Here is a 27,960-nt window from a genome sequence, read left to right as displayed (position 1 = left end):
TCACAGTGGAGGCACGGGAGGCTCAGAGTCACCCATGCTGTCTGTCACAGGGTAGAGAGAGGATGGCATCCAAGCTCCCTGAGCCTTACACGTGTCTGTCTGAGGTCCTCTTCTCCCCAAATGCTCGAGGTCTTAGCCCCACTGTTCCCTTGGAACAAGACAGCCTGTCCCCTGCAAGGTGGAATTTGTGACTCTCGTTCGTCATTCTGCAGGTGAGGAAATGGAGGCTTAATTAAAATTGGGCAGATTCCTAAGTGGCTGCTTCTAACCCCGTCTCTGTTGGTGTACATGTCAGGACACCCGGGCTAGCTCACTGCATGACACTCAACATCTTCCTTCCCTCTTTGGGCCTCAGTTTCCCCACCTGTAAAGGGAAGGTGAGCTGGAGGGATCCAGAGCCTTCTGTTTTGGTGTGTGTTTATTCAGAAGCCAGGGCCCCACAGATCAGTCTGCCAAGCCCTTCTGGCACCTGCCTGCCTCCCTTTACCTCCCAGTTTCTATGGAGATCTGAGGGTCAGGAACACCAAATGGAAAAGAAAAGGGAGCCCCCTGCTGGCTGGGGCTGGGTAGTTCCATGGGGCAGGTGGCCTCTGCACTCTGCCAGCCACCTCCCTCCCCACCTCAGCTTGTTTTTGTCATAGCCACCAGCCTGGGACATTTTACAAGGGTTCCTGGCTGTGGATCATCCTGGACCGGGCCCACGGTCTCCTGAGCTCAGAGCAGTGGGAAGCCCGACTCAGCATGGAGCGCCACCAGGACTTGGGCTGGGGAGGTGCTGCAGGCGGAGAGCCAGGGGGTTCCTGAAGACCTACTGACTTCTGTGTACACATGCATGCGCACGCGCACACACATAAACATGCACAGCCTGCACACACAGGTATGCGCCCTGGGGACACCCACCCCTTATATGTAATGCAGAATGACTTCAGAATCAATCAGGAGTTCAATGCTGAAAGCCCATAAAGCTAGGTAGGCTCAGTGCCTGGCACTGGCTAAGGCGCACTACATGGGAATCGTTTTAATATTTTGGAATCTGAGGATGGGAAGATGATTCCCCCAAGTCTCAGAGCCAGGGTGGGGTGTCAGGTCCCTGTGCCCAGAATGCCACCCACCCTGCCCCACCATGTAGCATTGGACATGTTTGTGGGTGTCTGCGAATGTCCTGCACACCATCATCACAGGCAGCAGTGGTATAGGGAAATCTCCTGGGGCCACTCTGCATCTCAGCTGTGGCCTGACATTGTGGTGAGGGCATTTCTGAGAGCCAGACTGCTCTTCTTCCCTATCTTAGGGGACCCAGCAGGCATGCAGTCCACCTGCCTGTGACTGTGGCAGTGGTTCCAGTGGCCTGGCTGCTGGAATGGGGCCAGCCACTCCTGAGGCAGGCATGTGCAGGCCATCAGAATGGGTTCGGAAAGACAGAAGCATAGCAGAGACAAAAGGCAGAGGAGGGCGTTCTCACAGCTACTTGTAGATTTGAAATGATTTCTAGGGGATTGATGTGGGAAACTACCCATTTGTTTAGAGCTGCAATACCAGGCCACACACCCACCTGAATAGCCAGTGCAGCACCTGAGGGGGCCTGCTGTTTGGCAAGCTTCTTCATTGCCTTCCCATACACAGCACAGACAGGCTATGTCCAGGGTGCCAAGAGCCAGGATCCATGGTCCCACGCTGTCCTGTGGCTGCAGGTGCTTTGGAAAAGCCATGTGCAGGCTGGACATGGGCTTTTCTGTGTAAGTGGCGGTCTCAGGGGTGCCCCATTATTTTAGATTGTCCTTCATTTGACATTTGTGCCAGAGAGAGAGTCAGACCTCATGTTTTCTGGGTCCTTTCCCTGGCAGAGGTGGGCGTGCCAGTGCCGCTCAGAGCCCACCCCACTGTGCCACACACCCTGAGAAGCCCCACAAATGAATTTGGTTTTCCTATTACATGGAATTCTGGCCCAGGTGGGAACCATCAGAGTTGCGAGCCCCTCTCTCTGTCCTTCTGCTTCCCATTCTTGGCATGAAGCTTCCATCCTGGTACACACAAGAGGGCTGAGAATGATTGGTGCTTTCCCGGTGGACATCTGTACACCCTAGGGACCAGAGCCTGTCCCTCTAGCTGCAGGAGAGTTTGGAAAATTGAGTGTTTTAGCATGACACACAGCCCCCCAAAACAAAATTGGGGTCCTCTTAGTAAGGAGGATGGAAGCCCAGCACTGCTGTCAATCATATGTGCACGGGTCATCTCCTCTCAGACCATCACCCACCCCGAAGGTGGCAGGCTTCCCTGCTGTTGTAGCAAGCATGGAGCCCAGCACATGGTAGGTGCTGCGCTGAACACTGGGCAGCTCTAGCTCTGCTTTTAGGGGGAAGCGACTCATCTGAGGCACAGGTCCAGCACCCACTCTCCAGGAGCCCCCTAGTCAGACGGAGGAAGCACAACCCTTGCCCCACCACATGAGTGCTGGACAGAGGGTGGTGGCCAGCAAGAGGTGTCACCATTACCCCTCAAAAGCCTTGCTTGACAGAGGGTGGAGGCCAGCAAGAGGTGTCAACATTACCCCTCAAAAGCCAGGAAAAGCCCAGGGATGCCATGCTGGGAGGCAGAGGGGAGTTCCCCCTCCCCAGAGTCTCCAGTGGCTGAGAGCACAGTCAAGTCCAATTCTCACTCAGATGGGGCTGACAGAGGTAAATCAGAGCTTGGGGGTTTCATTTCAGCTGAAGAAGGACAGAAGGGAACCCTCAGGGGCATCTGTGTGCCCTGCTCTGTGGCAGCAGCTCTCTCTCCCAGCAGGGAGGGACCGTCTGAGACCTGAGGGACCCTATCTCCAAGGCCTTTGTGCCTACCAGTGTGAAACCAGCCAAGACCAAGAGCCAGGCCTTGGTTGAACCCTGCCCTGCCTTTGCCTACTGTGTGGCTGTGGCTCCCCATCAAGTGGATGACAAGGACCCCACCTACCTACAGAGTACCTGATGTACACAAAGGATGAAGGTGTATTTTGGCTCATAGTTTCCGAGGTTCCAGTCCATGGTCAGCTGATTCCACTGCTAGAGGCCTGAGAACCATGAAACATCATGGTGGAAAGACGTAGCGAAGCAAAACTGCTTACCTCATGGCAGCCGGGAAGCAGGAGGGGCGGGGGGAAGAGCCAGAGAGGGTGGGGCAGGAGTAAGTCCCCAAGGTCATATTCCCATGACCCACTCCTTTCAAGTAAACACCCCCCCCCAAGTCCCTGTTGCCTCCCCATGAAATCATCAGAATAGGTTCACATTGGCAGATGAATCCACTGAATTTACAGCCCTCAGGATCCAGTCACCTTCCAAAAGCCCACAGCTGGGCCGGGGATTTAGCTCAGTGGTTCTGCCCCCTGCCTCAAAAGTGCAAGGTCCCGAGTTTGATCCCTGGTACCAAAAAAAAGTTACCAAAAGCCCACATCTGAACACATGAACCTTTTGGGGACATTTTAGGTCTAAACCATAACACATAACACCAGTTAGCTTCTTGGATGTTGAGGTTTCTAAAAGCAAGGTTCTCCTGTAATGTAGCCACACCACGTTGGGGCAAGGTAAAGAACCAACCCAGCTGAGCCCCTCCCTGACCTGGCCCAGGGAGCTTTCCCTGCCTGGCAGGACCAGAGCAGAGCCCTCTCCCTGCAGGCTCTGTGTCCCCACCCTTTAATGTTCTGGCCCAGCAGGCCTGGAATGACCTAAGCCACTACTGGCCAAGTTGTGAGAATAGACCCAGCTGGGCAAGGGGGCCTCAAAGCTGGAATTTGAAGGACTGCCCTAGACCCATGGTCCCTAGCATGGGTCTCTATGTGGCTCTTTGTGCATGATGACACACAGGGTGCTGGCCAAGCTGGCCCCACCTGTTCTACCCAAGGACCAGGAAGGCCCCCCCCGGGGCCAGAAGGACATCAGCATTTGTAGGGTCCTGGCCATGAACTCAGGATCCTCTTCAGTCACTGGGCGGTGCTAGGGTCCCCAACTCCTTCATGTGCACAGGCTGAGTCGGCAGGGTTAGATGTCCCGTGTCACTGCCCTCTGCCAGCTAGAGGGGTGGGGACCCCTCAGACTTGGGGAGCTTCACTGTGGAGGGTCAAGCGCACACATGTGGGCTTTGGGGTCAGACGTGGCTGTGGGGCTTTAGGCAAATGACTGGACCACTCTGGGCTTCCTCAGGCTGGAAGCTTCCAGAGCCCAGGAGTTGCTTTGCCCTGTTCCCCCCTCCATAGATAACCTGAGAACCCCCTCGTCTGTGCACTTTTCAGGGAAGGGTGCAGGTCCAGGGGCTGTGGAAAGGCCCCAGGTGCCCCTCTTCAGTCAGACCCTGTCCTGAGCCACTCCATCCGCCAAGCTGCTGGGCCTTCGGGAAGGGAGACCCTGCAGTGTGCTGCCTCGTGGGCTGTGACCGGGCGTGTGACTCTTGTTTCATTGTTTTGTTGGAACAGCTTGGTTGAGATTTAATTCACATAGCACACAGTCCACCCACTTCAAGGGCACAGGCCGAGGATTTAGTGCATTCACAGCTGTATGACCATCACTACAGCCAACATCAGAACATTTCGGTCGCCTTAAAGGGAACCCTGCCACCCTCAGCTGTGACCACACATTCCCCCATCCAGCCCCTGCCCCCAGCCAGAGGTGGAGGCAGCCACTGATCTACTCTCTGTCTCTAGAGATTCTGGAAATGGAGTCATGTGACATGTGGCCTTCCGTCTCTGCTTCTCTCTAGCATCGCATCCTCAAGGCAGGTCCTCATAGCCATGCCATTGCTGCACTTCCTATGTGAAACAGCTTTCCGTCGTGTGCCTGTATCTCATTTTGTTTGATTTTTCACTGCTGAACATATGGGCACTTCCCACCTTCTGAGATGTCTACAAGCTCCTGCATTTCCACTCCTCTGGGGTTTGTGCCTAAAGGTAGAATCGCTGGCTCTGTGGTAACTTTGCATTTGATCTTTTGAGGACCCACCAGACTATTTCCCAAAGCTGCTGTGCCATGGTTACTTTCTCCCCACAGGGTGGGAGAACTCCCATTTCTCAAATCCTTCCCAGCACGGGTTGCTGGCTTCTTTATTTCAGCTGTTCTTGTGGATGTGGAGTGGGGTCTCACAGTGGTTGTGACTTGTGCCTCCCTGATGACTGAGGGTGTCACATTCCTTTTCATGGACTTCCTGGCCATGTCTTGGAGACTGTTTAGATTCTTCACCCATTTTTTAACTGGGTTGCCCTTTTCTTTTGTTTCTTCTTCTTTTTTTAATATGGCCTCCCCAATGACCTATATCCCCGGCCCTTTCTATCCTTTATATTTATTTATGCATTTTATTTTGAGACCAGGTCTCACTAAGTCAGTAAATGGCCTGGTCTAGGGTTAAAAGTTTGCCATCTTCCTGCCTCAGCCTCCTGGAGTGCTGGGATTGCAGGCATGTACCACCACACCTGGCTTCTTTTTCTTGGTTTTCTTTCTATAAATGGGTTGTCTTTTTATTATTGAGTTGGAAGAATTATTTATATATTCTCAAAATAAGTCCTATATCACATACAGGAATTGCAGATATTCTCCCCCATTCTGTGAGCTGTCCTCAAATTTTCTGATGCTGGCCTTTAAAGCAAAAGTGTTTAATCTTGATGAAGTCCGATTTATATTTTTTTCTTTTGTGGCCCATTTCTGGGTATCTTATCTTGCATGTTTTTAATCAAACTCTTCTCCCCAGGGAGAAGATGGAGCAAATGAGGGGCTATTTGGCTGGGCCAAGTCATTTTGTGGCCCAGCAGCCTCCCAGTGGCCTTGGGAGTTCATCTTGGCAGAGAATTGGGTCCCTTCCACTTCTGGGGTTATGGGGCCAGGAGCTCCCCAGGCATCAGCTCCTGACCTCAGGGGACTCGGCCAGTTCGGAGCCGGGAAGAATAAGGCCTGCTTCCTGTGTGGGTGGGAAATCTGAGGGGTGAGAAGAGGGGACTGTGGACACGGTGGATCTGGATTTGGATCCTGGGAGTCCGGTGGAACACTGGACATTTCACCATCTGTTAAAAGGCACAGGGGCAGGTGCTGGGGTCTCAGGGCTGACGCACTCTTCTGTCCACAGCCATGAAGGCCGACCGGAAGCGCTTAAAGGGAGAGAAGACAGACCTGGTGAGCCAGATGCAGCAGCTGTACGCCACGCTGGAGAGCCGTGAGGAGCAGCTGCGGGACTTCATCCGCAGCTACGAGCAGCACCGCAAGGTCAGCACCACCCACTGGTCCCCGACAGGCTGAGCTCTGTGCTGGGCTGGGGCACCAGGGGAACGGGCGCAGCCCCCAGGGTGTCTGGGCCTGGACAGTGTTCATGTGGGAATGGGGGTCTGGCTGCTACTAACCCCTGTTCCCATGTTTGCCCCCGGCTTCCCATTATCTCTCTGACCCTCAGTTTCCTCATTGGCAAGAGGGTGATGGTGCGCAGCTGCTGTGAGGATTCTGGGGTTGTGCACACCAAGCACATGGTGTGGTGCCTAGCACATAACAAGCACTCAGTGACTGGGAGCCGTTCAGCTGATGAATGCTCCCATAACAAGTGTGGGGAGAGTGGTGCTCCTGAAAGACAGCAGGAAATTCTTCCTGCAGGGAGAGTCTGGGAAGGCTTCACAGAGGAGGTAATGTACGAGTTGGGCTCTGTGGGATGAGTAGGAGTTTGTGGGTCAGATAGATACCTGAGGAATTTGATTCAGCAAATACCTGCATGATATCTGCGAAATAATGTGCCCAAGAGGATAATGACACTGGAAGAGTCCAGCCCCAGCCAAGCAGGGCTTTGTGAGCCACTGTGTCTGCAGAGGATTTGAACCCTCTGGTGTGCAGGGCAGAAGAACAGCAGAGAGCCTCTGTCCCAGGACAAGACACAGTGGGCAGGGCGAGGATCGTGGGAGGTGGGGTTCACAGTTTGCAGCACTTTTGGTGATGGGAGGGCTGAGCTGTTCTGGCCACAAGCAGTGGACAGTCCCAGCAAGGATGTGGGCTCTGAGCCAGAGATGAGAGGCTCTGTCCCCATGCCCGGTCTGCTGTTAACCACTGATACTGCTGTCCTGTCCCAGGGCCCCACATCCCTTCTTCTCCGTGATGAGAGTGGCTGAGCACTCTCTGCCAGGCCCCCAACAGCCTGGATGGTGTTCGGGGCTCCAACTGCCCTTGGTGACCCCTCAGCCACTGCTGCCTCCGTCTGTCCACAATAGGTCTCTTAGCTCAGCCTTCTGCGTCTGCCCCTGCCAGATACAGTGTGCAGGCTGGGGACACCCTGGAAGGTGGCAGAGGACAGGGACAGAGCCTGGGGTCTGCACCCTCATTGCCATTGCTCATTGCTGTTGCCCCAGCCACCACAGGAATCTGATGCCGGCAGCTCAGGCATCTCCAGAGAAGGAAGCCAGGGGCCCTGTTCCGTGATGACACAGGTACCTGCCTATGTGCATGCCGAGTTGGGACAGTGCATAGTTTTACGTGCTCAGAGCAGAGCCCCCTCGGAGCCTGTGCTCTGTGTACCTCACAATCACACTGCGCCATGGGGAGGGGTGCCCACACAACCCCATTTCACAGCTGAGCTGAAGGGGAGGCAGAGTCACCCCTCCATGGCAGCTGGGCAGGGTGCAAAGGACTGGGGTGCAGAGCCTGCTTTTAGACCCCAAGTACTGGGGCCACCTTTCCCCAGATCCCAGCCTCTTTTGTCCCCTCTCCCTTGTCCTTGCCCAGCTGGATGGGCTACAGCGGGCCCCAAGGAAGCTGGTCTTTCCCATCAGCAGGGAAACCTGGGCACCTTTGAGTGGGAGGACAGGACACAACCTGACACACTCTGGTGCCAAGCTGGTCCCAGCCCAGGGCCACCAGTATAGGAACAGACAGCAAGTGACAGTCTCACCTCTTGCCAGGGACCTGCCTGGCTATCACCTCCCATCTCTGGCACAGGGTGACAAGGGCAGCTACTCAGCACTGAGTGTCACTGCTGCCATCTCAGGCTGGTAGTTTTCACTGCAGCAATCGCCATTTTATTATTATTGTTTCCTGGGACTCAAGTCAGTCGTTTGATCTCGAAAATGCTGCTGTGGGCTTCAAAGCCTCCTCCAAGCGGGGCTTATCTGTCACTGCCTGGTGTTGGTCTCCCTGGCACCCAGAGAAGGAAGCAAAGCCCCTTGCTGACGGGAGTGGGCCAGCCCTGGGAGGGTGGCAAACAGGCAGGAACTGTGCAGAAAGAGCCCCAATGGGGCATGAGGGTATCAAAGGACCCTGGAGCCAGGCGCTGGAGGAAGTTACCCAGGACCTGCACCTTGAAAGAGGACAGATGGGGATTCAGAAAAGCCAGGGACAGACGTTCCAGTATAGGACCCCAAGGATCGAAACTGTGGAGTCATTAGGGGACATTCTCTGATTGTGGTTGAGGCGATGGACATCTTCAGAGGTCGCCTTAGTGGGAGCTGGTATAAAGATGATCTTTTTTTTTAATTTTAAAAACTTTATTATCAAACACACATACATACAAAAATTAAAACCATTCAAAAGAGAACAATGCAAGGGGAAAAAACTACAATAATATTCAAATACAGTAGAACTCAACCAAAACAAAACTGAAAAGCACTTAAACATTTTTCCATATAACTTAAAAAAGCATCTCAAGCACCAACAAGACACCAGAGGATGTGATTTGTATCAGAAAGATCCCCAAAACCAACACTGAACAAATAGTAGTCTAGAAAAAAACTCCAGTTAGTTAGCAGACTCCACATAAGCCAAGCTTCTCCCTAATTTAAATTTCGATACAGTCGTATGACACACGATGGAAACACAATCTGAGAAGTATGTTATTAGGCAATTTCATCCATGTGTATCCTCAGTTACACTTTCAGTTTCTCACACTAGAGAAACTATTCTGTATTCACCCACGTGTAATACTGTTAAGATGATCTTAACAGTAGCAAGCATTTATTGTGCACCTACTCTGTGCAGGCATGGCCTTCATCACTTCACATTTGCCATTGTAACAGTAACTCGGGCCTGGGATTGTCTTTCTTACCCTGATTCACAGAGGTGACCATGGAGGCTTAGGTGAGGTCCCCAGCCTGGGGTCAGCACAGAGGCAGGATGCCAGCCCCGGGGTCAGCTCCAGAGCCTGCAGTGTCCCCAACACTGTGCAGAAGTGTTTTGATGGGCCCAGGACTCGTCTCTCCGCTGGTGATGTACAAGGTGCCCCAGAGTGGTCCCTGGGGAAGTGGCTGTGGTGCCAGTTATTCCATTGGCAGCACAGCCAACCTGGGGCTTAACACCAAGTGCTTCTCCATGTCTTTGGATGGAGAGTCAAATTCACTCCTGTGTGGCAGGAAAATCCTGCAAATTCCATGTCATTCTGAACCCATAGGTAATAAAAGGGCTTGTGCACCCTGTCAGCAGCAGGGCTGGGGTTGAAGCTACAGAATTAAGTGGAAGCTTTCTAGTAGAGACCCCCGTGTGCAGCTCACTATGGCCCAGCTGAGCCCCAAGGGTCATGTTCATCGACTGACTTCACAATACCTTTTAGGTTCATTCGGGAAAATTAAATTTGGAAAACACCTTTTTTTGCCACTACTGGGGCCTTCCCACTGAACTTACATCCCCAGGGTGCCTCTCCACTTTTTAATTTTAAGATAAGGTCTCACTGTGTTGCCCAGAATGGACTTGAACTTGCAATCCTCCTGCCTCAGCCTCCCAGAATGCTGGAATTGCAAGCATGAGCCACCATGACCAGTTGAAAACACTCATTTTTAAAAATTATTGCTCTGATCCTGGATTTCATGGAGGGCAACTCCCCCCTCCCGCCAGAGCTCCAGCCAGGCCATAGCAACAGCAGGGTCACAGCCTCTGGTCAGTGTTGGGTCCCTGCCCATTTTACAGGTGCGGTTTCCAAGGCCACATATTTAGAGCTGCTCAGAGAAGCTGAAGCCACATGTCCTTGTGGGGTCCTCAAGGGGTCCCTGGGCCCAGAATCCCCCACTGGGTCGTAACCCCCATGGACACTGTCTCTACCCCACCCACAGGAGAGCGAGGATGCCGTCAAGGCCCTGGCCAAGGAGAAGGACCTGCTGGAGCGGGAGAAGTGGGAGCTGCGGCGCCAGGCCAAGGAGGCCACGGACCATGCGGCAGCCCTGCGCTCCCAGCTGGATCTCAAGGACAACCGCATGAAGGAACTGGAGGCCGAGCTGGCCATGGTGAGAGCCGCTCGCTCGGCACGAGACCTCAGGCTGCCCTGAAAGCCCAGGGGGAAGGAAGCAGGCAGCACTCCACAGCCCGAGGCCCCCAGAGCCCATGTGTCCCTGTGCCAGGAAATGTGGGCACAGCGGGAGACCTTAGCTCATCCACACTCCCCAGGCAGCTGCAGACAAGAGCAGAGAGAAATAGGTTTGGGGAAATATATATTTGTTTAGGAAAATACTTGGAAGAAGATACACCAAAATAGGAACATTAGTTATCTCAGATCAGAAGGACTGCACATGACTTCTATTTCTTTCTTTTTCCCTCTTTTTTCGTATGTATCTGCAGGAAAAGGCTCTTACCATAAGCATCACCCAGGAAGAAAAATGTTATTTTTAATTGCAAAACAAACCCCTCAAATATTCCCAAACACTTTTCTGAGAAGGTGCCTGGGGTACCCCTGTGTAGGGCGGAGCACCCAGGGCCAGAGCCCCAAACCCAGAATTTGGTTTTCCCTGCCCTGCATGACCTGAGCTGCACAGGACTCTTCCGAGCTTCTGGTCCTTCCTGTTACTGGGACAGGGGCCAGGGTCTTAATCCCACACTCCTCTCCCCAGGGTGCTGGGTAGACAGAGAGCTGAGGGGTAGAAGGGTCTTTGAAGGCCACCAGGGCTCCTGGGACAGTGGCGGTGGAGGTTGTACAGGGAGTCCCTGAGGAGGGCCTCACTTGGCTCCAGATGGGCGTATCCTGCAGGGCTCTCCCCTCTCTGGGCCTCCCAGTGAAGTAATGCAAGGGACACTTAGCACAGTGCCTGTGGTCATAAACAATGACAGGATGGTTTCCTAAAGCAACTTGCTTAAGGGCAGGGCTGGCTCCTTGTGTCTTCTGGGTCTCTTTGCCAGACACTGACCCCTAACGGTGAGGGCCGTCCAGGCAGGAAGAGGCCGCAGCCCGGGGTCCCCTCTGGGGTGGGCTTCCCACTGTGGTGTGGGCAGTGCTGCTGCCAGCCCCACACGTCTCAGACCAGCTCTCCCAATGCCCAGGACAGACAAGCACAGTGTCTCCTTGCCTGGAGCTCGGGTCCCCACATCCTGGGGACTGCTTGGATTGGGAGCCACTCACCTCAGCCCCTGGTCCCCCCATGCACACTCAGGGGCCTGCCTCCTCCTTCCAGCAGACATCCAGTCCTCAGCTGTGGGGAGGTTGCAGCCTAGGTAGTGGATCTGTTGGCGCAGCAGCATAGGCAGTGTCTGCCCAGGGACAGAGGACAGGGACCTAACACAGCCATGGCGGCTCCTGGCTTGTTGGGGAGCCCGTCTAACAGCAGGTCCCCTCTGTCACCCACCACCTGTGGTTCACAGGCAGACTGAGTCATCAGCCCGCCCAGCTGCCCTCTCCACCTTGCTGACCTGGGGGCCGCTCTGACTAGCTGTGCCTGCAGGAGTCAGGATCCAAGGTGCCCTGGGAAGGAAGAGGCCAGGCTTAGAGATGGGCCAGATGCTGATGCACTGCAGAATCAGGCCGGCCTGGGCTCCAGGCAGAATGGTTTCACTGTGGCCCCTACCGGGGAGGAGCCCCGGCACTTTGTCCTCTTTGATTGCACCTCCTCCCTAGCTGGGATGAGTGAGGCGTGGGGCCTGTGTCTGCTTCAGTTCTCAGGCTGAAAGCACAGGCTGCAACTGCTCCCTGAGGCCCTGAGGGTAGGGAAGAGGGTCCCAGCCACCTCCCCGAGGGAAAACTTGGCTCTCCTCATAGTGGGGTTTTGTTTTGTTTTGATTTTTGTGGTTCTAGGGATTGAAACCAGGGGCTGCGCACTAAGCTACATTGCTAGCTCCTTCCCTTTTTATTTTGAGACGGGACCTCCCTAAGTCATTAAGTTGCCCAGATTGGCCTCAGACTTGTGATCCACCTGCCTCAGTCTCCCAGATTCCTGGGATTACAGGAACACACCACCATGCTCTCAGTGAGTTTCTGGTGCACAGGAAGACTACAGTCAGTCATCCAACAGCCATGCGCTGTTATTCCCAGCAGGCAGACAGGGACAGGGAGACATGAAGAGGGGAGGAGCCTCTCAGCATCCCATGACTCAGAAGTTGCTGGGCTGGGACCAAACTCTGGCAGCCTGATTGCAGAGTCCCAGGCCCAAAGCACCAAGCTTCCGTATCTGACCCGTGAAGACCCTGGGCTAAGTGGTGGAGAAAGTTGCTCAAGCTGACACAGCAAGTAGTACAAGTGGATTCTGAACACATTTCTACCTTGACTTTTGTCACGTGGGCATATTTGTGGGCATATTTACCAGTTTGCAGGTTCTGGGAGTCAGGAGAAGGTGGAGGCTCAGAAAGGAAAGAGGGGGTCACAGCTCAGGAGGGGCTCCCAGCATTAGGCTGTATTCATGGGAGAGGTCAGTAGAGAAACGCTGTATAGATTGCCACAAGGAGGTGGGCCAGCCCAGCCCAAGTGTCAGACTCCCCAGGACTCACCTGCAGTTTAACTGTCCCCTGTAGCGTAGTCTTCAGAATCTCAGATATTGTGTGGCAACTGTTATCCCAGCACTTTGGGAGACTGAGACAGGAAGATCACAAGTTTAAACCCAGCCAAGACCCTGTCTTAAAATAAGAAGGGCTGGCAATGTGGCTCAGTGTGAAGGGCCTGGTTTCAAACCCCAGTACTGGAAAACATAATTCTGTATGGGCAGAATGAGAACCTCCTGTGCCCCAGAGCACACTGGTACCATTGCCAGTCCTGAGCCTGTGACAGAAGGTGCCACCCAGGCCCGACAAGGGTGAGGCCCTGCTGGGTGGCGACAGGAGAGCATCCTGCCCAGCTTCTTCCTCTCGCCCTCCTGTGCCACCTCACAGGGCTGCTTGTTTCTGGGACATTCCCATGCTTTCCATGTATGTGGCTGGGAATTCTGCAAGAGGGCAGAGCCCAGGGCTACCTGCTGCATGATGGGCCTCCTATCTCCTGCCCACGAGCTGGGAGAGCTGGTCAGGAAGTAGAAATGGACAGAGATGAGAATATATATTCTAATACATGTGCCTTTTCTCCCCAAAAGAATTGGCGCTCACTTCCAATAGCACACATGTACCCTGGGGGGAGATGGCACAGCTAAGGCGTCTCAGCGGCTGGGCAGAGCAGAGCTGCAGTCACCCCAGAGGGCCCTGCCTGCCCTCACTCTACCTCAAAGTATCCCTGGGCTGCTTCTGGTCCAACACACTCCTTTCATGGATCCCGAGAGCTGGGTTGAGGACCTGCACTGTCCCCAGCCTGGGTTCAAGGAAGGACTTTCTGTGGGTTCAGCTGGAGCAGCTGCGTCCTTGGTGTCTGGCAGATCACAGACTGAGTTTGGGAAGAGTTAAGGTAATGGGAGCTCCAATCTCTGGCCAGTCCTTGGAGAACCCAAAAGAAGCGGTGTTGTGTGTGTTCTTGGACCCCTCTCTCTCCATTTGCTGGCCTCCCTTTGCTCCTGGTGGGAACTAGCGGGAGCCTGGAAGTGAGCTCTCAGGTGAGGACCATCTTGCAGGGTCCCAACTCCCTGAGATGCAGCCCAGAGCTCTGCTACCCTGTCCAGAGGTGGCTTCTTGGCATTCTTGCTGTGTGGTGAGTAATGTTGAGCAGCAGCCTGATAGGTCTCCTTCATCGTGGCTTCTTCCTATCTCCCCACTCTCTCCAGGCCAAGCAGTCCTTAGCCACGCTGACCAAGGACGTCCCCAAGCGGCATTCACTTGCTATGCCAGGCGAGACGGTGCTCAACGGCAACCAGGAGTGGGTGGTGCAGGCGGACCTCCCGCTGACTGCAGCCATCCGGCAGAGTCAACAGACTCTCTACCACTCCCACCCTCCCCACCCTGCAGACCGGCAAGGTGAGTCCTACTCAGCCTGGCCCCGCCATGGCTTCAAGTGCTGTTTAGGAGGCCATCCAACCTGATGGGAGAGGCAGGTTCACACTACAGCAGCCTAGGACAGTGTGGGGCAGAGACCATGGGCTCTTGTTACTGACAAGCCTAAGAGATAGACTTCAGGAATAGCTGGCTCCAGAGGTCAAACAATAGCTGAGTGTTCTCTAACCATTTCTCTCCATCTCTCAGCTCTACACACCTCCAACAGACCTCATCTTTGGACTGTCTCTTGCTACTGAAGCAAAACCAGACCCCAAAAGTTCAACTTTTAAGGCTTTTAAAGTTCACAAATCCTGAGAAACAGAAACCATCTCTTCCCTCTGTATCTATATCAGACTCCAAAAAAAAGAGTTTGATTGTCCAACCCTAGGCCAACTACTGTGTCTAGAGAGGAACTGGTACCGATTGGTCAGCCTGTGTCACATGCCCACCCTGGACCAATCACTGTGTCTAGAGAATAGCACATATCTTGATTGGCTAGCCTAGTCACATGCCCACTCTGGACCAATGACTGTGTCTACAGAGAAGTAAGTATCCTTATTGGCCAACTTCAGGAGAAGCATCAGAGTCTTTGATTGACAGGATATGCAAGAAGATGGAGTATAAATGTCACAGGTATATTTGCTCCAGACTCTTGACAGGGGCTACCTGAGCAATGACTGTGGACTGGGTCCTCGGCTTCTTTATGCGTAAAAGGGGCACTGGGTTCTTAGTCCATGGGTGGATTGTGAATCCGTTTACTGAGACTTCCCTCCACCCACCTCATCATCGTCCTGGCGATGAAATGCACACAGTTTCTGGAATGGGGCCCGGGTAAACACTAGCTGCTGCTCTCATCAGTATCACCGTCACCGTCGTTGTCTTCATTGATAGGTGGCACACAGGACTTTTAGAAATTGACAGTAAGCAAGCACAATGCTCCCTCCCAAATGGAGACTGTCTATCCAGGGAGGGATGACTCCAGGGTCGGGACTGGGGTGGGGGGCTTCTCCTTTGGAACCAAAACACAGAGGCAGAAGAATAAAACCACACATGTCCAGCTTCCTCCTCGGGCAGGGAAACTGAGCCCCCTGAGAGAGCTGCTGCTCCTTTACCTCCTTGAAGTCCAGGTACACAGCCAGCTCTCCTGCTCCTGGGCCAGCTGGGGTGACAGGAGGCAGAGGTGCTGTTTGAAGAGAGATAGGACTTGGGGCAGCTTCAGTCACATGACGGCACCTGACACCTGGCATCTCCATCTGCAGCGGCGGCGGGGCCCCTCCTTCGTGGAGCACATGCTGGGCTGCGAGGAGCTTGCAGGCTGACAGATCTGCCCTCCTGGTCCTGCCTCTGCAGTCCCTGCCTCAGCTGCCGACACTTCCTCCTCTGGGAAGCCTTCCTTGCTTTCTCCTCTGCCCTGTCCCCTGGGTGAGACTAGACACTGACTACATCAGAGCATCACCACCCACACACCTCCCTACAGATACACTTGCCCTCCGCTCCTTCCATCACCCGGTGCCTGCCTTGCAGTAGGCATGTCACACATAGCTACCATGTGGCGTGGGGGCCATAGTCATCCACATTTCCCAGTAACAGAACCGGCTCAGGGAGGGTGGAGAGCATGCCCCAGGCCACACAGCCTGTGGGGTCACCTGGACTGAAACTGACTTGGCCCCGGCACACTTCAGCACCTCCACACACACAGTCGGCACTCAGGTAATGGCACACACTCCCTCAGCACAGTGCTGGCCCTGCAGACAGGAGAGCAGTCTACCGGGCACCCTCGAGGGCTTCTGAGCCCTCTGTTTATTCACCCACTGTTTATTGAGCCCCTACTTGTACTGGACTGCATGTGGTCTGGAGTCGGACACAGATAAGAGACATAGGACGCCTCCTCCACGGAGCTGACCCAGTCAGTGAGCAGACAGACGGCACTGTGTTCATAGAGCAGCAGGAGTCAGGGTGATGGTGCACCTGGCGAGTGGAGGAGCTCCAGGGCCAGGCCGGAGGGAGACAGCAAGTGCCAGCAGGAAGGAGGCTGATGTGACTCAAGTGTGGTAACAGTGTTAGGTGTTCCCAATGGGGCCCGAGGGTTGTGTGCCAGGCTTGGGGCCAGGATGGGAAGTGTGTGTTTCACTCCCAGAGCAGCAAGATGCCTGTGGCTCCCACTGCAGAGGGTGGCTCAGGGAGAGGCTTCCACATCTTCCAGGAAAGAGCCAGCAAACCCTGAGGGGTAGGGGACATGTGGATGGACTTGCAGCTGTGTTTCAGAGGCACCTTGCTGGGGAAGGAGAGAGCTCAGTGGTCACCTCCACTGACTTAGGGAGATCCTTGCTGGGAATCTGGTGTTGGACAGGTGAAGGCCACACCAAGTCTAGGACTATCAAGGTGAAACTCCCAGGGGAGGGGCTTTGATTTCTGCAATGTGGCGGGGTCTTCCCATAAGTTGCCCTACGGGAACAGGCAAGACTCAATGTTCCCAGCTGTATAATGGGAACATTGGGTGCACAGCAGAGACATCCTGTCCAGTCTCACTCACCAGCTGTCCCTGCCTTCTAGCCGTCAGGGTGAGCCCCTGCCACTCCCGGCAGCCCTCCGTCATCTCCGATGCATCTGTGGCTGAAGGCGACCGGTCATCCACACCAAGCGACATCAACTCCCCGAGACACCGGACGCACTCCCTCTGCAACGTAAGGCCAGCAGCAGCAGGGCTGGGCGCCCGGGCCCTGCCCAGGGACCACGGGGCAGGGGGTGGGTGAAGTTGCCCCACTCTTTACTCTCGTCCACCCAGGGAGTGCTCTGGCGGAGGAAGGCATTTCCTCTTCTGTTCTTTCCTTTTGCAAGAAGCGCTGGATGTGGGGAGCGAAAGAAAGGAGGCCCGTGTGCTCCTTGTGTCCGGGAGGGCGTGGAGAGCTCAAGGAAGGCCAGCCGGGTTGGCCACAGGGTCTGTGAAGCCCACAACTCTGCCCAGGGGGTCCCTTCTGGGACCCAGAACCTTCCAGAACACTGTATCCCTCAGCACCGGCTCTCATCCTGCATCTAGGGATGGAGCCCGATTGTTTGGTTTGGTTGGGGTTTTTTGTTTCCAGGGATTTGAGAAGGTGTTTCCTCTGGCAAGAAAGCATCCTGTGAATTTCTTCTAAATTTGTTTACTTGCTAGTTTAATCATACACTTTCAGTTACATCCTGGGTACAGCTGCTCATAGACTGGAGTCACCAGTCAACTAACTCTGGATGGCCGGGGAGTGAGGCTGATGGGTTCTGTATTAGTCCATTTCCATTGCTGTTGCAAAATATTTGAGGCTGGGGGGATTTATGAAGAAAAAAAAGGTTTGTTTAACACACAGCTTTGGAGCATGGGGCCAGCACTGGTGCAGCCCTCTCCAAGGCACATCCGATTATGTCCATGGCCGGAAAACATGCAAGAGGGAGAGGTCGCACCGTGAGACAGGAAGCTAGGAGTTGGGGAGGGCCAGACTTTCCCTCTATAACAACTCAAGAGAGTGGAGTCGCTGGGATCCCCTGAGAGTGACCTGAATTCCTTCCAAGGGCAGGGTACATGCAAGCGGTCGGAGACATGTCCACCTCCAGTGTGACACGTGGGTCGGGTGTGGGCCCTATAAGGATTCTGCTCCATCGCATGGTTGGTAACACGGCTCCCTGCTATGTCCTGAGACAGACATCGAAGGGTCAGGTCTGCCAATGCCCAGGAAGGCTTTTTCAAAAACTCAGTTAATGTTGCTTTATAAACCAGTAAAACATAGCGGAGAGAAACGAGGCAAACATGTTGGGAGCAAAGGCAAAGCGATTATTCTCTGATGATGCAATGGGGCCCATTACGAGCCCATGCATCAGATGCAGGGCGAGATCAGTAATGACTTCCCTACAGAAGAGGAGTCATGATGGAAACTTTCTTTGCATCTACAATAAAAACGAAATGCTCTTATAAAAATTGCTCAGACATGGGCTGTGGATTTAGCTCAGTGGTTCCGCTGCCTGCCTCGCAAATGCAATGTCCCAAGTTCAATCCCCAATACCAAAAAAAAATATCTCAGACTGAAGAGGCTGCCTCAGCCCAGTAGAGTGGGCAGTGGGGACCACAGGCCCAGGGGCCTCACGCAGATGCCCGGCTCAGGGCTGGGCTTCCCTCCGGCTGTGTGGAAGCAGAGAGGACCTGGTGACAAAGGCTGTCTTGATAGAGAGAGCCCAGGCAAGGAGACAGGCTGCTCTGGGGTCTCTGGCATCCACTCTGTGGCTTGGGAAGCCCCGTGTGCTATCACACCTGGAGCTGGCAGTGCCCCAACCTTCCTGAGGGCCACCCTCTGCCTTCTGATGGCCTCAGACAGCAGGACTTCGCTAATAGGTGCATCCACAGAGGGCTCTCAGGCTTCTTGAGGGGCAGCCAACAGAGGCCAGCCTCTCTCCAGCCTGCTGTGGTACCTGCGTGCTGCTGGCATGGTGCTGTCCCAGCACACCCTGCACAGGCACTCTGGCAGCTGGCTAGGAGTCTGCGTACTGCTTCTCAGTGGCCCCTGGCTCATTCTTTTACCCAAACATTGGATGAAGGTGGTTCTTCCTAGAACTATTTTTGTTGCCTACAGAATAGGTTCTGTTGACCAAACTTGAGTTGAAACCAAAGACCAAAGCTTTTGCTATATATATATATATATATGTTAATTGGTACATTTTAGGTATACAATACATTTACATTTATCATTGGGTGCTTGTACCTGTACATGATGTATCTTAGTTCTTATTTTTTCTCCCATTACCTAGGCACCCTTCACCCCTTCCACCCTTCCCTATTTACACAGAGTTTGATTCCATTTTTTTTTTCTTTCTCAGAATTTTTCCTTTCCCTTCTTCCCTTTCCCCTTCCCCTCCCGCCACCCCCAAACCCTTGGACCTTTTCCTATTTCAAATTATCAATTATTCATTTTAATCATTTTTATCCTTATTTACACTTTCAGTTTCTCACAGTAGAGAAACTATTCAGTATTTACACATGTGTGTCCTATTTATTTCACTTAAGAGTATGGCCTCAATGTGCATCCATTTAGCTATAAATGACTCTAGTTTCTCGTTCTTTATGGCTGAGTAGTACTCCATTTTATAAAAAAACCACATCTTCTTTATCCAGTTTCCAGTTGATGGGCACTTGGGCTGTTTCCAAGCTTTAGCTGTTACAAACTGTGCTGCTATAAACCTGGATGCACATATATCACTGTGGTATGCTTTTTAAAATTCTGTTGGGAAGATACCCAGCAGGGGAATAGCTAGGTCAAATGGGACCTCTAGCCCTAGTTCTTTGAGGTATCTCCACACTGATTTCCACAGTGGCTGTACCAGTCAGCACTCCCACTAGCAATGGAGAAGGGTTCCTTTCTCCCCACACTCCCACCAGCATTTGTTATTGGTTGATTTCTTGATAGCAGCCATATGCAAATAGCAGACCCATTGAGAGAGAAATTCGGCAAATAATTCCTTTTACAATAGCATCTAAAAAATGAAATATCTAGGAATCAACCTAACAAAGGAAGCAAAAGACCTTTGGTTTTTTGGTTTTTCTGGAGACAGGATCTTGCTATTTGCTATATATGTAGTTCAGGCTGGCCTTGAATTCACTATGAAGCCCAGGCTGGCTTCAAATTCTGTGATTCCCCTGCCTCAGCCTCCTGAGTGCTGGGATTACAGGTGTGCACCACCATGCCCACTTAAACCATCATTTCTTATATTCTCTCCCCTGACCCCAAACTCCTTATCTCTCCATCTCAGCTGTGCACACAGGTAGGCTAGAAAGAGTCCCAAAATAGCTGCAGGTTACCTCTGTTCTCAGGCATCTGACCTGGCATCGGCAAGAACCTCACCCTCTCCCCCCACACCGTGGCCAATGGTTTAGGGCAGAATTTAGGGTTCGGCACAGAGAGGTTGGAAGACATAGACATTGGTCCAAGTGAGTACTTAGTAAGTACATGAGTACTTACTTCCTTGTGGGCATTTTTTCTGCAATTCCAGAAACTACCTCCAGGTGGCTCTAGGAACAACTCTTGATCCAGTGTCTGCCCTCAGCAGGGCAAACTAATTCCTCGTGAGGGCTTTTGTGCATTCACAGACCAGCCGAAGTCTCCTGGGGCAGGGTTGGCAGTGCATTAGACGGTAAATGTCCCACCTACCCTGGGCTGTCTGGGCCTCCCGGGCAGCCCCAAGCTGAGGACAAAATGTGTGGAGCTGCTTCTGGGCTAGAAGGATCAACCCTGAATCTGAGCTGCAGCTCTGCTTGTCATGAGCTCCTGATGATGGACAGTCACATCCTGCTGGCCCCTCCACAGACTGTGCTGCTTGTGGAGGAAGCTGGCCACTGCATCATCTCCCCAGTGCATTTCTGTCCCCGTCTCATTATGCTTTAGAGAAAAGTACATAGAAAAGTATATTTCTTTATGAAAAGCACCAAGTATATAACCTACTCCAGTTTGAATGCTGTGGACCAACTGGGATGAGAACCTAGATGCCTGTTAGTGTCATTAATTTGTTGATCAGAAGGTGTTGGGGTTGAAAGGGCAGAGCAGGCAGGGAGCACCCCAGGGCCTCTTGGCCAGGACCCCTGAGCCAGCCATCTAGCAGTGTCTTCTCCAGGAGCTGGGGGCTGGGTTCCACATGACAGAGGAGGGGCTGCCGGGAGGGATGGTGTCCTTCGAGTGTGTCACATGCTCTGCCGTTTCATCTCCCTCTTCTCTTTTGGCCACAGGGCGACAGTCCCGGCCCGGTTCAGAAGAACCTGCACAACCCTATTGTACAGGTAGGTGTGCCTTCCCCACAGCCTGACTGCCTCATCCCTGGGCCCTTGTCCTCCCTGTTGCCACTCTCGGGCTCCCAAGGTGGACAGTAACTGAGCCAATTCCCAGGTCACTCGTGAGCTGGTACCTGCAGCCACCTCTTCTGTGCCTATGCCAGACACTGGACCTAGTCTGTGCGGTGTCTAGACCACACACACGTCCTGTGTTCTGCTGCCCTGGCCAGCATCTTCCCCAGCAGGCAGGTTTTAAAAACTGTTATTCTTTGAAGGCTGATAACCTAGGTGGTGGGCTCTGCTAAAAACTTTACCCATTTTTGGCATTTTCAATATTCTGTTGTCAGCAAGGACAGGGCTGGAGGAGGGACCAATAACATGAGGGTCGAAGGGATTGCAGAGGGCATCTATGGCCCCGAGGCCCCACACACTGGTCTGAGCCCATTGGGTTCCCCTGGGGAAGAAATGCAGGTCCCTGGGCCTCTGCCCGGAGACTGTGTCCCAGCCACTGTGGATGGCTGGGAGTCCAGGGACTTCTGGGTGTCCTGGGAGCTGTGCATCTCCATCTGATGTGAACCCCAACCTTCTGTGGGTAGTACCCATGTGTCTGTGTATACACAGCACTTGGCAGTCTGCAGAACTCGAATACAGACCCTACCTCCAATTCCGCAGTTCCTCTGGCAGGGTGGGCAGAGCAACCTCCTCATTGTCCTTATTGTCCTTGCTGTCTCCAACCCCAGATGGGAAACTTGGCTCAGAAAAGGCCACAGGGGAGACCTGATCGGCACCAGCCCTTGCCCACCCTCTAAATGGCCCATCCTGTTCCTGTCCAGGGCGTCCTAGCTCCTGCCCACACAGACACACACAGCGCACAGGGCAGGTGCCGAAGGCCTTGGGCAAATTGAATTTAAATAATAATAGTACAGGTGACACTAGAGACTCTGGACTATTCTATGCCTCTTATGTGCCAGCCAGTTGAGCATCTTTTTTTTTTAATTTCTTTTTATAGTACTAGTGATCAAACCCAGGGCCTTCACACTGAGCCACATCCTCATCCCTGTTTAATTTTCTTATTTTGAGAGAGTCTCTGAGTTGCTAAATTGCCCAGCCTAGGCTCGTACTTTCAATTCTCCTGCCTCAGCCTCCCTGAGTGCTGAGATTACAGACATGCAGCAGTCTTCTAAGGATCTTTGTTCTCACTAGAATGACACCCTCATTACGACCTCGGATGGGTCCCCTCATCCCTGAAAAGTTTCAGAACTGGCCCCAGTTGGCTTAGAGAGGGTGAGAAGCAGACCCTGGGATCTGGCCCCAGGGACCACTTACCTGCTGTTTCCCCTCCCCGGTGACCTCGATCCTGGCCCACTGACTTTAGCACCTGGCTCAGCTTCTCTCTTTCTTCTCCCCGCCCTCCACCTGCCTCCTCAGTCACTAGAGGATCTTGAAGACCAAAAACGGAAAAAGAAGAAAGAGAAGATGGGATTCGGCTCCATCTCCCGCGTCTTCGCCAGGGGGAAGCAGCGGAAGTCCCTCGACCCCGGCCTCTTTGATGGTACCGCCCCTGATTATTACATAGAGGAGGATGCGGACTGGTGATACCTGCCGCCTTCGCCTGCCGCCGCGGGCGTGTCTGTGTGTAGCCGTGCGTGCGAGCGTGGGGGGCGTGGCCCGGGTGAGGTGCGCGTGCGCGTGCGCGTGTGGCCTCGCTGCCACACATGGGTGCTGTGTGTGGCCGAGCGTCCTGCGGGGCAGAAACCGTGTGCCCCTTCCCTGCGTCGCCACCTCTGTAACTGATGTACATACCGCAAACGTGTGTGACTCTGTCAACTGTTGTCTTTGGAGCGATACAGTTGTGTTTGTTAATCTGATTTATTATTTTTTTCAATGTTTGGTTGTCTTTTTTTTTCTTTTTGTTTGGTTCGTTGGTTTCTTTCTTTTCTCTCCTCTCCTCCCCTCCTCCTCCTCCTCCTCCTTTTTATGAAACTTGAAAACTTGAAGGACTGCTGTGTATTTGTAAATAACAAAACTGTCACGCCCTCCGTGCTTGTAAATGTCCCTGTCCCAACCGCTGCTCCCCAGCCATCTCGCTGAGGGCGTGGTCCGTTTTTGATGTCCCCCACCTCCCGTCACCCCCCAGTGTGACCATGTAGGACCAGACCCCTGTTCTCGGGGTGCGCCCAGGTCACTTTAGCCACAAAATGCCATCATCGTCAGGGTAAGGTTACTCTCTGCAAAGACTCGCGAGCCCAGCCAGGCTGCTAAGGGGGTCACACGGGCCCTTTTTAATGGCCTGCCTGTTTTTAAATTGCATTGCCGTTTCTTTCTTTATGGAAAAAAGAAAAAGAAAATTGTCTTGTTTAATTTATTTGCACAAATGCAGAAGACATATTCTATCTAAATTATTACATAAATATCGGAATGTATATTTTTCCATGGGGTGGGTGGGAGGGGGGGATTTCTGTTGATTTGTGTGTTCTATGTTCATGCTGCCGCAACATAGAGGTTAGGGTGGCCAGAACCAGGGACCATCGGTGCCAGGCTTGCGTTTCCTTTCTCCTCTGTCTGTCCTGTCTGCTGCCCTGCATGAAAGGGCCACCTGCTGCTCCTCGTGCTTCTTCTCCAGCCTTTCTCTCTCTCTAGTTACCTGACATACAGAACACGACCTCTGAGCAGAGCACTGACTGTCACAGGCTCCTCTCAGGCCTGTCCTTGGGAAAAGGGAGAGTCAGCAGGGCACATCCGCAGGGGCCACCAAAGGGACCTGGGCCTGAGACAGTTGCCTGAGCGGCCAGCTGCACCTTCCTGCCGCAGCTGTGCCCTTCCTGACCTCAGTTATTCTGCACATGGGCCAGGCAGTTGTCGTGGTGGTGGTACCCATCTTCAGTGGAGGGCTGCTGGGGACACAGTATCCAGCACCCGACTCTGCCTGCCGTGTTCCGATTGGCCCTTCAGCCACACTTAGAGTCTCTTGGGAACCCTCAGGCCCTGTCCTCCCAGCTATCACAGCAGCCCGAGTCCAGTCCCCTGGGAGAGGAAAGCTGGCAGGAGCCTCTGCCCATCTGGGGACCCACACTGGCCCCAGTGAGGCTCCTCCAGCCAGGAGCTGTGTGCACTCTGACTCAGGCCCACGAGAGAGCCCCAGACACAGCCTCTCTTCCCTTCACCTTCCCTTCGCCCTGCGACCCTGTCCCGCTTCTCCTTAATGACTAACCGCCCGGTACGAACCACCCTCTAGACCGCAGTCGTGGCTCTTCTGCTAACAGTGACCTTTTCAGCTCTTAGAAGGCAGCAAGACGATTTTCAAATGCTGGAGCATGTAGAGTGGATAGGATATTGGGTCCAAAGTCTCTAAAACAAACCGGAAAGCCCCAGTCAACTCCTCCATCCCTTCCGACCTGGGCCAGGGCCGGGGAGAGCACACAGGGCACCTCAGCTGGCTCTGCCTGCCCGCTTTGCCCCCTGAACCTGAGCCTTGGTGGTAAGGAGTAGCGGCTGGAGCAGGCACCCAGAGTCTAATTTTAGAAAATCTTTTCTTCCCCATGAATTTTTTTTTTTTGGATGATTTTTATGGTTTTTCCTTTACCTACGAGAAAATACAATTACAACCACTCCTGGTAATGATTTAGTAGTTCCTTTTCATTTCAGTTTTTGTAAATTAGGGAGATAATTCTGAGAGTTACTAAGAATGATTTATTTAAGAGAACTACGTCAAATAGCGAATGAGTTATGGGTAACATTAGCTGAAAATAACCTTTCCCATGGGAAAAGTTTCTCGAAGGCATGGATGCAAATATAAAATATTAAAAAAAATCTAAATAAAGCTTATTTTAAAATATGATCGAATTCTATTTATTTGATTGCTTCTATTTTGCTCAGGGGGGAGGCTGTGCCCCTCTGGGAGTCGCACCTGGAATGACCTGCTCCTTGGAATTCCAGGGCTGGGTCCTCAGGGGGTGACAGGAGGGGCTGAGGAAAGCTGGTGGATTCTGGCCTGTGGAGGGGCCACACCAGGGTGGCCTCCCAGAAATTTCTTGCCGCTGTTGCCCTGCCTGTAATTTGGGGGAGCCTCAGCTTCTGGGGCCACCCCTCTGTGCCCAGCGCCCCTCATTCTGAGGCTCAGTGGCTGTCAGCTTTCTTCTGCTTCCTCCTCAGCACCCTCTTCGAAGGCCTGGGAGAGCCCATGGCTTTGGGGCACATTACTTTCTGCAATCCTCCACCTTGTCCCCAGTCACTACCCTCCCTGGGGACTCAGAGAGCTTAGGAGACAGCAAGGGAGTCACAGGTCTCACAGGGCTTCCTTGATTGAAGCTACTGTGGGCTTTTCCGAGCCCCATAAGGCCCTCCAGATGCAAAACTGTTCTCCCTGAGACTCCATTGTGTGTCCCAGGAAGAGGTGGCCAGGTCACCCCAGCCCTGACTGTAGCCAAGGCCTCCACCTCCAAGCTGACAGACAGTATTCTCTCCATCAGTAAGACTCAGGACAACCAGGCTTTAACTCTCCTGCCATTGCTGCTGAGAAGAAGACAAAGCTAGGGCAGACAGATGAGGCCAATGGGTGTGAGATAGGATGCAGATTAGCAAGGACACTAGGAGACACCGAGGACTGAGCAGGTCAGGAAAGTGCAGGACTGCATGGAACTCAAGGCCCTCCTCCCCAGAGTCTGGAGGGCCCCTCCAGAGGGGAAAATGCCAGTACAGTCCAGGCCCCTGGAATCTGCTTTTAATCACTGGTGATTCTATGCCACAGCCTGGACTGGGCTGATCTGAAAGGGGCAGATGTATTCATGCACACACACCTTTTCCTGTGCCTGCCCCACTGAGTGCAGCCCTGCAGGTTGCACAGTGCACTACCCAGGGCCTCCTTCTTATGGTAGCCTGGAGAATGGCACCTGTTGGAGTAATACAGTGTACAACGTGTACAGCTGGAACACTTGCCCTGAATGCCCTGGGCAGCCCTACTCCAATTTTTGACTACTAGGTGGCACTTGAAATTGAATAATCAGAACAAGATTTTTGTTTTTTTAGCAAAGGAAATACTGAGGGCTATACTCAGCGGCCCTTCTACACCCTCACCCTCACCCATGCTGCTAGGCTCCAAGCAGTATAATCAGTTAGAACAAAATAACAATATCTAACATTACTAAGCACTTGCCATAGACCAGGCTCCATGCTGTGCACTTCTCGTGTATTAACTCAGTTAAACAACCCTACTCCCACAACCTGTACGACTGATGCAAAACTGAGGCTAACTCAAGTCATCGAGGGTCACAAAGACCTGAGCTGCAAACCTGGGGAGTCTGTCTGCTCCACCATCTGGGCCAGGATCCCTGGGACCAAGCAACTAGTCCTGGCCCACAGGTCATCTTTGGGGTTTCATCAGGGCCTGGCTTGAGGGCTTCCATCCTGAGGATTGTCCCCACCACCGCCATGAGCCTGTGGCCCATAGCTGCCTTGCACCAGGCCAGCAGAGTGGGACCACTGCCCACTGCCATGTGCATCACCACCAGGGCTCAGGTCTGGGCACAGGGGCCACACTGAGGGGGGATCAGCATTTTGAAAACCTGATTTTTAAAACACCTCTGAGCTCCCTCTCCCAAACTCTTTCCACAAGATGGACCCACAGGCACCCACTCCCTGTCCACTTGCTAAGCAAATGACCCTTAAGCTTTTGCAGCTTAGACCTACCAGAAGGGGCAAATCATACGGGTTCCCCATCTCTACCTGTTGTCAGTGGAAAAAAAAATCTGGCGATGATGAAAAATAAATAGGGAACTCCTGTTAGGGTACCTTATAAACAGGTTCATAACTTAGCATTCTAAAATAATACCCTATAAACATGAAAATAACTTTGAAGCTTGTACAGTAGAAGTTATTTAAAGAAAGTCATGGCACATCAGCAGTGAAGTGTTAATCCACAGACAAAAGTATTAGCCAGGCTTGGTGGTGCACACCTGTAATCCCAGCATTCCTGGAGGCTGAGGTAGGAGGATTGAAAGTTTGAGCCCAGCCTGGGTGACTTAGCAAGACCCTGCCTAAATGATAATAATAATAATAATAGTCACTTTAAAGGGCTGGGGACATAGCTCTGTGAAAAGGCCTTGGATTCAATTCAAGTCCTGTACCATCAAAAAAAAAAAGTACCAGTCTATGTTGGTATGGAGATTTCATCCCTAGGCCATACTTGCAGGATGTCCTAAAGCCCATGCCTGAGAAATACACAAACACCCAGCCCAGCACTCTCTGCTGGGCTGGGCACACTTCCCATAATACCCTTTAGGCTTGACAAAATGACCCCAAAAGGACTGGACTTTAAGGAGCAGCAATAGCAGCAGCCAAACATCTTGACCCATGATTCCTGAAAATGGCAGGACTTCCTCTCAGCCAGCCGGTGCCTAGGGAGCCCTGCCACATTACCAGGCTGTGCACAGCTGCCATACTTCTGAGTCACACTCCCCAGAAAATGCAGGCTGATAGATTGTTCACCTTTTTGAGTTTCAGGTTTTAGAAATCCCTGGTTGCTTTCTCAATACATCACCAGGAAGCAGTCATCAACTGCATCATCCATCAATACATGAGAAGCAATAAGTTGCACACCATGCTCCCAGAATCCTCCAAGGAAGTATTTGCCCTTGGGAAATCAACTGCACCCCCTCCAGGGGACCCTCCTATCTCCCAGTGGGTTTCAGGCCAGGCCCACATAGTCACTCTGGGCTCTGACCCTGTATCTGATTTCAAGCAAACTGTTTAACCCATAAGCCTCAGTGTCCTAATCTGTAAAGTGAGTGTAATGCTGGTCCCTCTGCATAGGCTCAGATAGGAACGCTGAGTGTATTTTGGAGACCAGAAAGGGCTGGCTCGAGGATATGTGTTCACATGATTTGTAGCAGGTAGGTTTAAATTCAGTAGGAAGTTAAAAAAAAAAAAAAAAGTAAGAGGAGTGACTTGCCACATCTGCACCAAAGTAACTCAGACTTATCCCTGGGGGAGAGCAGGCATTGGGTTATGAGAGTCTGGACCCCTCCAGTCCTGAGTCCAAACGAAGTCCCAGTGCTGATATGGAATGGGGAGGGTGTGAGGCCTTTGCTGAGAGCATCCTGCCTTTCCAGAGCCTAAGGGGAGACCATC

At 52.9% G+C, this 27,960-nt stretch overlaps 1 protein-coding gene across 6 annotated transcripts in view; it reads left to right on the top strand.

Moving 5' to 3' along the window:
- Positions 1-27,960, top strand: part of Kazn (kazrin, periplakin interacting protein) — a 1,072,553-nt gene that overhangs the window by 1,005,784 nt on the left and 38,809 nt on the right. For 5 of the 6 annotated variants that reach the window (XM_004850318.4, XM_021262832.2, XM_013074311.3 and 2 more), the window contains 6 exons: positions 6,076-6,212; positions 10,019-10,189; positions 13,847-14,036; positions 16,608-16,738; positions 20,794-20,844; positions 22,264-22,387. In XM_004850318.4, coding sequence (XP_004850375.1) covers positions 6,076-6,212; positions 10,019-10,189; positions 13,847-14,036; positions 16,608-16,738; positions 20,794-20,844; positions 22,264-22,387 — 804 coding nt within the window. Of the gene's footprint in view, positions 1-6,075; positions 6,213-10,018; positions 10,190-13,846; positions 14,037-16,607; positions 16,739-20,793; positions 20,845-22,263; positions 24,671-27,960 lie in introns of those variants that run through there. The other variant, XM_004850322.3, reaches the window with a different exon arrangement.

The sequence above is a fragment of the Heterocephalus glaber genome, unplaced genomic scaffold, assembly GCF_053883595.1.
Source record: "Heterocephalus glaber isolate CG9 unplaced genomic scaffold, H.glaber_assembly_v1.0 deba00001452, whole genome shotgun sequence".
NCBI classification, from domain to species: Eukaryota; Metazoa; Chordata; class Mammalia; order Rodentia; family Bathyergidae; genus Heterocephalus; species Heterocephalus glaber.
The sequence above is the reverse complement of the archived record's forward strand: the minus strand, read 5'-3'. Positions and strand labels throughout refer to the sequence as shown.